This window comes from Phaenicophaeus curvirostris, chromosome 1 (genome assembly GCF_032191515.1).
Source record: "Phaenicophaeus curvirostris isolate KB17595 chromosome 1, BPBGC_Pcur_1.0, whole genome shotgun sequence".
Classification (NCBI taxonomy): Eukaryota; Metazoa; Chordata; class Aves; order Cuculiformes; family Cuculidae; genus Phaenicophaeus; species Phaenicophaeus curvirostris.
In genome coordinates this window covers 129915979-129929540 of record NC_091392.1, presented here as the reverse complement: position 1 = coordinate 129929540, position 13562 = coordinate 129915979, and the positions used below count along the sequence as shown (strand labels likewise).

Sequence of the window (13562 nt, the reverse complement as noted above, 5' to 3'; positions counted from 1 at the left end):
ATTGAGTGCTGTAGATCTGACGTTTAGTTTGCATTTGTTTGTTAGCATGAAACCTGGAAATCAACCAGTTTTCTAACTTCAGAGTTCATGTGTTTCAGTATTGTTTCCCTACTTCATAATCTTAATTAGTGTTCTATGCATGGTTTTGTGTTTCCTTATTAGCTGATTGAGCTATTTATTCTGAAGAGGCAGAGACTAGAAGTTTTTAAATGTTAAGCTTAATTCTTCGTTTTCCAAACGGGAGAAGCTCCCGAAGAACACAGAAAGGATTTAAATTTGCAAGGACTAGCTTGTTCTCAGTGTTATTCTGTGTGTTCCACATGAAAGGACCTTATAAAGTGAATCGATATTGGCCAAGCTTTGTTCTGTTTTATTTTTAATGACTGTTTAAAACCAGTGGCATTAAAAATTGGGTTTTTTCAGTTGTGAAGGATCACTGAGGTGCTTTAGTGGTTGTGAAGGCAGCAGGCATTTACACAGCTGCAAGATGCTGGTCAGTGGAGTAGGGCCTGCCCAACAGCTTGCTTAGCAGTCAGGAGGAGGAACAGGAACTGATCCTGCTCTTCTCCTGTGAAAGAAGGAACACAGCTGAGCCAAAAGTAAGATTTCATTTTTCCAGTGGCAGAAGAGGAATATGACAGCTCAGCAGTGAGTCCTGTAGGCACAGGCAGTATTACTGGGAGCTGGGCTTGCCCCACGCAGCAGCATGGCCTCGAGCTGTAGCTGCCTACCTAGGATTTCCCCTGCTGCCAGTCGAGTTGCTCACCCCCATCACCAGGGGTGAGAAGAGGTGGCACAAATCCACCTGCTGAAAGCGAGAGGGTGAATAAGCACAGCGGAAAAGGCCTTCTCTCTCTGGCCCTTCCCTCGCTTGTAGGGCAGATGGTATGAAATGCATCCCAGCTTCTCAGCTCTAGGGCCTGGGATGATAGCAAGCGTTTCTCAGATTCAGCTTTGCACTACCACATTTAGTGTATCAGAAATTGTTCTGAAGTTTACCAGTGACATTCCTGTGTGCTAAATAACATTTCTTCAAACAGAATGCAAGAGTCTGCTTAAAGATGCTATTGCTTCCTGTCCTGGATCAGCACTTCTTACAAAACGTGAAAGTCTACGGTGCTTAATAATTTAAAAGCTTAGTTTACTTTCTTAGGTCATCTAAGGAGTACAGCCAGTTTCGCTTTCACTGTAAGTCTGTTGTAATTAAAATAAACCCCTACTATTCCACATACCTTCTCTTCAGCAGTGATGTATCACCTGAATTCAGTGTCCAGCTCCAATTTAAACTAAACAAACACCACTGTAAACAATGAGAGTGATTACAAAGCAAGCATACAAGCAAAACCCATGTCACTTGTTAACTTCACAAAGCAGCCACAGGGCAACCATCATCACAGCATTAACTGAAACAGAAGAGCAGATGTTGAAGAAGGCCTCTTGGAGTTAAAGACTAAGACTCAGCCATGAAGACACTTAAGGCAACAATCACTTGCCTAAACAATCCACAAATTCCAATTGATCCTTTAGCTTCCTCCCACCCCTTCCCACGAAGATGGGAAATTTATGAAGCAACATTTTAATTACGTATTAGATTCAGGAAATGCCCTAAGATGGTAAGTTTTCCTTCCCAGTGCTTATGCTAATACCATCAACCAGTTCAGTTCTTTCAGAACACTGGAGAACAGATAAATCTGAGAAATTTTTGCTTGAAGCTAGGATTGTGAACATTGGAGTGACTCGCTAATAACTCCACGTATGGAACTGAATACTGAGTTTGTATTATCTAGAACCCTCTTTTCAGTCAACATGGGGTTGGTTTTAATTTTCAAATGAAGTGGCACTACTGCATCAATTTAACATCCACTCTAATAATTTTCGCTTTTAGTGTAGTAAGCCTTCCACAAACTTGCTAATTTATTGCTTTCTGTACAATCTAAACGGATATAAATAACTAATCTTGGACACAGTATACTCGCACATTTTTTAATAAAGTGCTCAAGAACAGGTTAAGCACTGTAATAAAATTTCCCTTTTTTTAAGCTACCACTGAGTCGCCTCTTATTTCCTCTGCAAAAGTCATAATTACATATAAGCACACAGCAATGGTGTAAAAATGGACGTTTATTACAACTAAACCAATGTGACAGACAGAGGTCAAACAGTTTGTCACGATCACAACAAAGCTTAATCCAGCCAAGCACATACAAGTAACAGTGTAAACTTTAAAAACATGTTTAATACATATAAAATTGCTTCAGATTTGACTTAAACAAAGGTCATTTTACCACTTCAATCTCACACACAGGGTCATTCTGCCACCACTTTAACTTCCATCTATCCCTGCACATTGTGCCCTAAGGACATGCATATCACTGTGTTCGCACACCCTAGGTTTAAAACAGTCTCTGGTGATCAGATATGTTTAAATCCCAGACAGGGCATAAGCAGACAAATTCTAACACTGACTTCACAGGCTCCACGCTAGCAGGGCCACAGAAGCATGCAGACCCACCCCTGCTGCCACAAGCATTTATGCTGGGATCTTGGATCAGGGCACTTGCAAGCAGCATCACTGAGCCTTTCCTAGTGAGTTATATTTAAGCTAGATCGCATGGCGCTCACAGCCCGGCTCTCCAGATGGCTGTGGGAATGCTTATGCTGGCAGCAACAACGCCAAAGCTAAGTTTTTGTGAAAACATGGCACGACTGAAGTGAACAAGCCAAAACATTGTCTCCTAAAGTGAAGTAGCAGGGAACAGGGGCAGCCCCACCTTCTCCAAGCCCATACAAATAGAGTAGAGCTTGGCTACTCCCAAGTGAGCTGCTACCTCCTCAAAACTCACAAGCATACAGGAATTTAATTTCCTCAAGTGAAACAGGTTTAGTTTATAATTACTCAAAAGTCTGCTACAAGTGTCAAAATACTACTTGATATTAAAATACTACTTGATATCACTTTACATGATTCGTAGTGAATCTAGCTTACAAACCTAATTTAAATGCTCACAGTAAATTAGTTGGTTCAACTGCACATCATATCAGAGTTTCATAAGGGATGTGTCACTTGTTGAAGGTGTTAAGTCAAGAAAAAGCAGTCAAAATTACATTGACAGTTACTGTGGGGGGTTTTTTAAAGGTACCTATACACCCATTAAAGCATAACTATAAAACACCAATAAATACAAATTAATTTGTAAAGTTTGAAAAAAACCCAAAACAATAAAAAGTCCCTTTTGTAAAGCTCCTTCTTTCTCATCTTGATCTTCCAATCCACAACTCTGATCTTCAAAAGCATTGGATTTTCATTACAGACCTCTGCAGTCAGAAAGCTTTGCTCCTGTCTTGTCTTTATGCTCAGAGCAAGCCAATACCAGATCAAAAAAAAAGTTCCCTTTTTTGGAATGATTTTTGTTTTTTTACCACATGCATTCCTTTTTTAGTATAGTAACTTGCACAGTTTTGCTCAAGGTAGCTACATTTAAGTACACCTTCATTTCTAGTGAATTGATTAGATTACAGTTTTCTTGCAAAAAGCAGTATCACCTTAACAGTTTTTACCAGTTTGATATGAAGATCCTAACAGGATTCTTTGGTATAATGACTAATTCAGTAGTAAACAGGTATTTCCTTATGCATCAATTGAAACAAGCAGAGTTATCACAAGTGTTGACTAAAATGTAGATGAACAAAAGTCTTTGGTTGCATAAACACAATTTCTACACCATAACATGTCATATTTGGAGTTGTCCATATATTTTCTTTCCATTTAGATACGCTACATCATCATGATACATTTCCTGAAGTCAAGTTTGCTTATAAAAAACAGTACACTTATTGAAGTCAAATGCAATCTTCCTAAAAATGCAGTGAAGGGAGACACCGACTCAATTTAATTCTAATTCCCTTTCATTTGTGATATTTTGGACTTTAGTTTCTTGTTCCCTTTTCAAAGGAGCATTTTTCTTGTAGGCCTGAATGAAGCAGCTTAGCAAAACAGTAATACTGACAAACAGCATCTTACACCATTAGCTAAACATTACAATGACGGCAGTGAACATTTACAGTATGAAACACTGAGATGTCATCAGCTGAAGTGAAGATTTATGTCAATCCAATTTCTTCAAGGACACTACGTGGGGTCTCTGCTTCCTATGGAGGGAAAATTTGAGACACTGGTAAATGGACCCTGTGCTTCTATTGAAGAGTACCATACATGAGTTAGTGTGAAGGATGCTTAATTAAAAAAGAAAAGCTGGAAGATGTGAAAATACAAAAGTACTGCAGTTTGCAAACATGGCATTAGCTGCATTTCTCAAAGAGCTGTTAAGTAGATTGTCATGGTTCACAGGAATAGCTGGTAGAGTTTATTGCCTTTAAGCACAATTTAAAAAAGCAATTCAGATGTAATAACAGGGAACAAATCACAAGCTAGTAACAGAGATATGAATTGGGGAGGGATGGGAAGCATCTTGCAATGGAATCAGTGATTTTTGTGGTGATCTGTTTCATGGGTCTCAAAAATCTGCGACAGAAGAATGAATAGATGGGTGAAAGAAATGACCAATGCAATTAAGATACAGTATCCCTTAAGCTCACTATAAAGAGCCTAAATTTTTTTACACCTGTCCCATGCTTAGTTCATAAAACTAGGTCAAGGTATTTTGGTACATACACAAATAAACTGACCCCTAGAAACACTGCCAGGATTAAAATTATATTATCCCACACCAGGCATAAAGGTTTAAGTTAACTCTAATCTTAAAAAGCTTTGCTTAGATTCAGTGCAGGTTAATATAAAATTCTAAAAGGCTATCATCAATTTTGTATTCATTATTCCTATAGCATCTGAAAAGAAACAGTTTATGAAAAGAAACAGTTTAATAAGAAATATTAGGCAGTAATTTTCCATAATTAACAAAATCATAGTAAACAAAAAGGGATACTGTGCCCTTTCAGAAACATACTGTTGACACTAAGAGTACGAATAAACTTACTTTAGCATCCTAAAACAAGACATATCATGAAGCAGAAAAAAAAGCAGATAATAGTTAAGGCAGCAAACATCATTATTCCAACTGCTTTCTAAATATTTATTTTAAAAAAGTCAGTATAATACATAATTAAATGCCTTAAATCTTGCAAGTAACACCCAAACACTTTTATCAACTTCAATTATGTAGCACAAAATCATCAAATTTACAATCCTCATTCAGTTCACGCCTAAGATGATTTGGTATCGAAGGAACAAGCTATGAAATGTTGAAGGCAACTTCATTTAAAAGTCCATCAGTGCTTGGAACTGGCCACTTCTAAGCACTTTGAGACTGCTTCCAAAATCCAGCAGCAAGTGAAAAAATGCAGGAGAAGGGCAAGTTAAAACTGAAAACAAGACACTGTATCAAAAGATACAGTGGGGGTTTTCTCACTGCTGAAGTATTTAAATACTCTTTGAACTGCAGTGACTTTGATAAAGCCAGACTGGATGGCAGGATTAAAGATTTACATGTGTTATTTTAACACAATCCCCCCCGCAAAAGGAGATACTGATTAAAGAAAAGTCTACATAGCAATTTTAATATAACCTGTTATGCTCCCAGATTCCTGTGTTGCATTCAGTTTACATGATGCTGCCACCCCTGTTCACCAACTTAAAGCCTATATTCTTAGCTATAGCAGCAGAATTCAGAGTATTTTAACAGAACATTATTTCTCAAGCATTTCAGTGCCTTGAAAGCATCATAATACAACTTTTCAGTTTCAAATTCATTAGACAGCAGAGAACACTTACAGTTACTTGGTGGTGAAACAGGATATTACAAAACTATCTGAAAAAAAACTGTTGCTCAGTAGCTATGAAGAAATACTGTGCGCTGATGCTACTTTATAATTTTCTCCACTGCCAATTCAAAGTTCTGGGTAATTTTCACCAGGCATACACTTAAAGATTGATTTACTTAAAGAAATTTAAGGTCATTGGCTATAAATTTAAAACAATGTATTTTAAGGATATTGGCTGCTTGTCCATAGATAGTTCACTAGTAAAACTCAGTATGATTTTATTTTTTTAATACTACAGTAGTAACCCTGAGGCAGACGTGACTTCCTATGTGCACAGTGATATAAACTCAAAAGCAACACCTAAACTGCTAATGTGTTGTGCTAGAGGAATAATTTCATCAATTTTAACTTTTTTTCTTAAAGGCAATTGTTCTGTTCACGTTATTTGTTTCAGGAAGCAACAAACATCTTATCCAATTGTCATGGAAAACATTCTACAGTATTATACACTACCTGCAGCTCAGAATCACCCAAGGCAAACAATGCAAATTTGAAGTATATCAGAACACGGATGAGGGGAAAAAAAAAGCCATTCACATGAGACAAAAGTGCATGCAATACTTTATTTCAAACATGCCAGGAAAGCTAATTCATTACCTAGTCATTTAGAAGCAAGCAGCTGTATACAGATAACAAGAAAAACAGCATATCATTACAGCTCAATGCACAGCATTTTAAGCCAACAGGCATGAAACAATGCAGGCTAAAGCAGCATTAACCAGACATTCAAACACATTGTTAATGTCTTACAGAAAAAAAGGCAAACTTGGAAATGGAAAACCACTCCTATGATCTTGTTTTCTAAGATTTCAGAATGCTGCACATCCAATCCAAATCTTTTGTCTAATCCCCTATCTCCCATTTTTATGTCAGTTTAACATTTGAAAGGTAGTGCATTACCACATATAGCACGTGGAACTAGCTGTTTGTGGTCAATATCAGTAACCACCTCCTTGCTAATTAAAACACTTTCCAAAACAACATTGGGTTTAGGTTACAAATTTTTCTTTTCTACAAGGCAAACAGAGGACACAATGCATGCCCTCACTCTGCCCACACTTTCTAATTGAAAGGTACTTATTACATTCATCCTTGTGGCAGTTCTGATATACAAAGCAGTCTGCACTTAAAACTGGAAATGCCAGTCAAAGGAGACTTATTTCAAGTACACTGCTAACGGACTTTGCAAAAAATCTTTCCAACCCTAACCATCTGTGAAGCAATGAACTTGTTCTCTCTTTCAGTAGCAGCAATTGTTCAACTACTCACAAGAGTGTTTTAAACATTTAAGTACAAATGTTGTCACTTCAGATTTACATAAGTTGTTCTCTTAGCCCTAATCAATTCTGCCTTCCTCTTCTCTATAAGGTCAGTCATACCATCATGCCTATCTCAGAAAAGGCTATGCACATCCTTAAGATGCAAAGTCTGTGTAAAACTGTAACATCATTTAATACTTATGTCTATACACTTTTCACACACTACTCCCTTCACTAGCTTCCCTATAAATATTAACTTCATCTACAAGTTTTAAGTGTATGATTAGATACTACCATAGCTTATTTGAAAAATAAACACAGGTCAAATAACGTTACAGTGTATGTGCTGCAGTCTATAAATGTTTAGCTCAGAAAATTCTACAGAACTTTTAAACATAAGACTTCAGGCTTACACACAATAAAAAAGTTAAACCATGTACCAACAAGCATAAGATCTGTTGAAATGAGACATGTGAAGAGACAACACTGTAAAACAGAGGGGAAGGAGGAAAGTACAACAGCAGAGAATGGATGTGGAACTCATTAGATTCAAGATGACTGGATTCACCAAGCTGATGATAATGTTCTGCCATGATTAAGTCACAGGTCTATCTCCTCTGCAATTCTGCATGCATGATGAATGAAGCCATTTAGTACACTGGGACATTAAAGTATTCATGACGTGGCTACAAAAGAAATGTACATATTCTTATACATAATAGAAAGGTGGACAGACATGCAAGAAAACAAAAAGATTATCTCACTGTCTTGTCTCTGACATGAAAAGGACATTTGATACAGCAACACAATATTTCATTTGACTGCTCTAGACCTCCAGGGGATGATCATAGTTTCACCCTCTCTATACTTGCATGATGGGTCCAACAACACACAGGACTTCACATAACTACTGTATTATGCAAGTTTAGAGTTTCTTCTCAGCCAAAAAAATTGTCTGACACTGAGATACTGTTCCAGAGATGGATCATCCTATATTTGCTCCATTTTAATCTTTTCAGTAGACATCAACTATTGGCTGCTGTCAGAGACAGGGCACTGGGCTAAGCGAACTTTTGACGTCACCTACTGTACCTGTTCTGTTAAACACACACAGGCAACAAGCCTCTAGAATAGAGTTGTGAGCAGCAACCATGCCAGGTTAGTACAGCAGTGACATGACTTTTGACAAAAATGATATTTCTATCAAATAGTGCTTGTTTAAAAAACTGCAGTTGCCTGAGTCACATCTCGCAGCAGGCAAAGCTTTCTTTGCTTTTCAATTATGCTGCTGAACTTACTCTTATACTATTAGCATGAACATTGGTATACAATTTGTTGAAAGATTAGTTAGAAAGCAATCAATAGTCACTTATTTTGTATTAAAATCTGTGCCCTAAAGACAGATGAAGGCATTTTAAATGGAGAAATAGCAATTCCAGAGTACCAGCCCTCCATATCCGTTGCACATCTTTTGCCCAGAAAGCAAGACTTAAAAGCACAAAACAACTCTGCATATCTGCTAGCAAGTTTCATAATATACCAATTAAAATCTTTGACTTATACCCCCCAAAAATTATATTAGTCTTAAAACAGAACTGAGAAAGCTTCCATGACTTCTAAACCTAACAATTTCCTCTGTGCCATCTCAATTTATTCACACATTCAAGCTTGTATATTTTTAAATTCTAATCCGCAATTATAAAAAAGCACAACAAAAGTATTAGAGGCTTTACAGGATTTGTACTGTTTTTCAGTACCAGTAATCCGAACATTATTCCATAGCAGTTAAAATTATTTTGAACAAGCCAGCCACAAATCAAGTAGTTTTCAAAACAATAGCACCCATAGCTGAGCGACAGCTGCAAAACAAGTTGTGTGAAGTCTGCTGTGATTTTTGCTAGAACTCAAATGAATTCAGTATAACACTGATAACTACAAATGTGAATTTTAACTCTTAAATCTACTCTTACTGCTCAGTTCAAGTGTCAACCTACACTTAAAACTAAGTACTGCAGCATATTTCTAACCGAAAAGGAAATGCATGATGACAGTATGCAGAACTAGCCCCAAGGAGTAGGAGCTCTGACCAAAACGAAAATATAAACTCTAGAACTGTTGGAGCCTCCACAAACAAAAAACTCCCGAAGAGGTACTTATCGAAGACTTCCGCTTTACTTACACTGCTGGCATGATATATATTCATGAAGACAACTGAAAAACAGTCATATTTTAACAATCTCAAGTGCCCAATTTTTGCAGTTCCATGTTTCCAATTTTTACCTGGAACACACAGGCCCACATGTGACTGATTCTTCTCCTTGGAAAAAAACCAAAAGTGTTTCCAGTGTTTCACCTTTTGAAACCTGGAGCCAAAGTTAATGTCTTCACTGAAATGCTCGTCAAAGAGTTTTCTCCTCAATTTTACAATAGCTCTCTGGACAGAAAGAAAAATGAGCATCTTAGCACTCTTACAAGGCTGATTATCACTCACTTGTGTTCAAAGATTTTCCCAGGCTGTGCTCACACTTTGGCACACTCTTTGGCCTAAAAGCACTGACCATGTTCCCTTTTACATACTTGGTGTGAACAAATAATAACACAGAAGTACTCATTTAACGTTTACTCACTAGTTACCTTCCAGTACTATTCTAACTTCTGATCTCTCTCACACTCGGGGTATTCCCCATCCTGTTCTTATTTTCAGTGGTTTATAACTTGAGGAATTAACTGTCTTCAATGCGAAAATTCTGGTACATGAAGTTAGACAACTGACTCAAATTACTGTAATGGGATTAGGGTCTCATCTTGATAGAAACCTATCTACTGATAAAGCGTGATAGATTGTCAGATAACAGGAGGAAAGTGGTTATTTCACTGCTGGTGCCTTTTTAGCTTACAGAACACGTGAACACCACTTGCAACTAGACTAGAAATAAACTGACATTAGAGGTGAATCTAAAAGATTAAATGGAAGACAACAGCAACTGAGATATGGAGGGATAACACAGCAATACTGTGAGATGGAAAACACTGGAGTTTCAGCCAGACCTCTGTGCTCCGCTGAAGACAAAGACCATTATGTGCAGAGAGTCAGGCACTGTGGGCTGCTTGACAAACAGCAGAAGGGAAAAAGTTTTGACAAATTGTCATCACAGAACTACAGTATCGCACAAGCTCCAACTACAATTTGTTATTTACTTTTTTTTTTTTTTACTGTGTTCCCTGCGACATTGTGTCTAGAGCAGTTAGCCTGCTGGTCCACCTACCAAAATAGACAATTTGGAGGAAAGGGCATATGTCAACTTCTACAATTGGAACTTAGAGTACCTTGTTTTCCTTCTGTGAGACTGCAAACCTCAGAATATTGAATCATAGAATAGTTTGGGCTGGAAGGGACCTTAGAGATCACCTAGTTTCAGCCCCTCTGCCATGGTAGGGACTTCCCACTGCCCAAGGCCCCATCAAACCTGGCTTTAAACACCTCCAGGGATGGGGCATCCACAACCTCCCTGGGCAACCTGTGCCAGTGTCTCACCACTCTTATGGTAAAGAAATTCTTCCTTACATCAAGCTTAAATCTGCCCCCTTCCAGTTTATACCCATTCCCCCTCAACCCTATCACCCCCAGCCTTTATGAACAGTCCCTCTCCAGCTTTCCTGTAGCCCCTTTAAGGTACTGGAAGGTTGCTACAAGGTCTCCTCAGAGCCAGCTCTCCTCCAGGCTGAACAAAACCAAACTCTCTCAGCCTGTCCTCATATGGAAGGTGCTCCAGCCCTTGGATCATCTTTGTAGCCCTCCTCTGGACCCATTCCAACAGCTCCGTATCCTTTTTATGTTGATGATTCCAGAACTGGACACAGTACACCAGGGGAGGTCTCGCAAGAGAGGAACAGAGGGGCAGAATCACCTCCTGTGACCTGCTGGCCACGCTTCTTTTGATGCGGCCCAGGATACAGTTGGCCTTCTGGGCTGCAAGTACACATTGCCAGCTCATGTCAAACTTTTCATCAACCAGCACCCTCAAGTCTTTCCCTGCACAGCTGCTCTCAATCATGTCATTCCCCACCACGTACTGAAAACAAGGATTGCCCCAGCCCAGGTGTAGGACCTTGCACTTGGCCTTGTTGAATCTCACAAGGCCCTCACAGGCCCACTTCTCCAGCCTGTCCAGGTCCCTCTGGATGGCATCCTATCCTTACTCTCTGGCAACTACACCACTCAGCTTGGTGTAACCTGCAACCTTGCTGAGGGTGCATTCAATCTCACTGTCAATATCATTGACGAAGATATTAAACAGCACCTGTCCCAGTACAGACCCCTGAGGAACACCACTAACCACCCACCTCCATCTGGACTTTGAGCCATTGACCACTACTCTTTGAATCTAACCAGTTTCTTATCCACCATACTGTCTGCCTGTCAAATCCGTATCTCTAAATTAGAGAAGGATGCTGTGGGGGACTGTGTCAAAGGCTTTACAGAAGTCTAGATAGATCACATCCATCGGTTTACTTGTGTCCACTGCTGTGGTCACCCCATCGTAGAAAGCCACTAAGCTGGTCATACAGGATTTGCCCCTCGTGAAGCCATGCTGGCTGCCATTAATGACCTCCATGTCCTCCATGTGCTTTAGCATAGCTTCTAGGAGGATCTTCCATGATCCTCCCAGGCACAGAGGTGAGGCTGTGAGGACCAGGCACAGGTCGGTAGTTCCCAGGGTCGGCTTTTTTACCATTTTTAAAAATGGGCACAACATTACTCTTCTTCCAGTCACCAGAGGACTTCTCCTGATTGCCATGACTTTTCAAATATCATGGAGAGTGACTTAGCAACCACATCTACCAATTCCCCTCGGACTCTGGGATGCACCTCATCAGGTCCCACAGACTTATAAATGTTCAGGTTCCTCAGGTGGTCACAAACCTGATCCTCCTCTACAGTGGGAGGGGGCTTACACCCCTAGTCACCATCTTGCTGTCCCATGACCCAGGAGAGTCGAGTCTGTGAAGCACATCCTTAACACAGCTAACTATCTGGACCTAATGAGTTTATAAACGATTTTGTCTAGCAGCTAGGAAGAGGCAACAGTATCCTCACAGCACAATACAATTGCAAACTAACATGAAATACCTCCTCTGAAAAAGCATCACTTATTTAAAAACTTAGATGTAAATGGTTCATCTGACTTCAACACAGGTCTTCGATCTTAGCTTTGCTAAAGCAGTAACAGCTCTACAAGCTGCACATTGCAGTTCCACAATGTTCTGAAGCTACCAGAACCCATGTTTTTCAAACTGACATCTGTGTTTACAACTCATTTTAAAAAGCTAATCATACTCTCTGAAATTTTCAGCCTGAGTCATTACAGATTTTTAAATTAGAAAAATGGTTGTGTTGATTTAAGTCAACAGAACTACTTAGCTAGCCCAACCTAGATGACATTTTTCTCAGCCAACTCTGTCATGACCAGGCTAATTAAAAATCATAATCGAACTAAAATTAGAAGGGAATTCATTTAATTCAGTGCCCTAAATGGCATACAAGTAACAATCCTGAGAGATACTTAATCTGTTAAAGATACCTAGTGATGGAAACTTTTTAATGTCCCCCAGGCAATCTACTTAAATGCTTCATTATCATCTCCAATGGAAAATTTGTCTATGATGTACTTTGAAATTATTATCTTGCTGCAATTAAAGCTATTTTACATCTGTAGTGGACAAGAAACCAGTCTTATTTCCACAAGTAAGAAAGGAGGAGAGCAAGATAAATGGTCTATGCTTATATCAAAGTAATTAAAGTTCAGTGTTTTGCAGTGCTGCCATTTTACTGACATCACATAGCAGTGACAGACTTCAATACTTGGCACACCAAGGAAAGTTTAAGTTTTTGTATTAACTTCTTTCCCATCAAAACTGGCACAAAGACTATGAAGAAAAGCCATGTTAAACTGCAGGCAAAAATTTTAACAGCTGTCTTTAGATAATGGATTGGCTTTTTTCATTGCCCAGCATCTAAACAGCAGATAAGATGTGTGACCATGGAGCCCACAGCAGTTTGGGAACAATTCTACAGAGAGGCTATATAGTAGTCTATGGGGAAAGGAGGAAGGAGGGTAAGGGTTTGTTTAGAAATACAAAGTTCTTACAGTAAGATGACTTGCTAACATTTAGCAAGCACTCTAGCAATGCTGTAGAAGCAATTAATTTTACGCTCTACCTCTGAATCTTTATTAGCAAATATATCTAATGAAATGCTGCTTTAGGAAATTACTGCTGTTCACTAGCATTTTCAGGGATTTCAAAATAGTAAAGAATCGGCTAACCAAAGACAGGGAAAAACTATTCAGAAATTCTAGTTATATGGTTATTGGGAAAATTCTACTTTACTTTCAAAGGACAATGTTTTTTCAAAGAACCTAGAAACATCCATAAGGTCTTAATATGTTTAAAGACAAATATCAA

At 38.8% G+C, this 13562-nt stretch overlaps 1 protein-coding gene across 6 annotated transcripts in view; it reads right to left on the bottom strand.

The window, feature by feature from the left end:
• AP1S2 (adaptor related protein complex 1 subunit sigma 2) overlaps window positions 1-13562 on the bottom strand; it is a 216039-nt gene that overhangs the window by 180368 nt on the left and 22109 nt on the right. For 3 of the 6 annotated variants that reach the window (XR_011339002.1, XM_069875098.1, XM_069875089.1), the window contains one exon: window positions 6388-7783. The exons of 1 other annotated variant lie outside the window; for it this stretch is intronic. Coding sequence is in view for 2 of the 5 variants with exons in the window: in XM_069875089.1 (XP_069731190.1) it covers window positions 7748-7783 (36 nt within the window). In the remaining 3 variants the exon portion in view is untranslated. Of the gene's footprint in view, window positions 1-2103; window positions 4150-6387; window positions 7784-13562 lie in introns of those variants that run through there. 2 more of the 6 variants (XR_011339001.1, XM_069875116.1) reach the window with 1 other exon arrangement.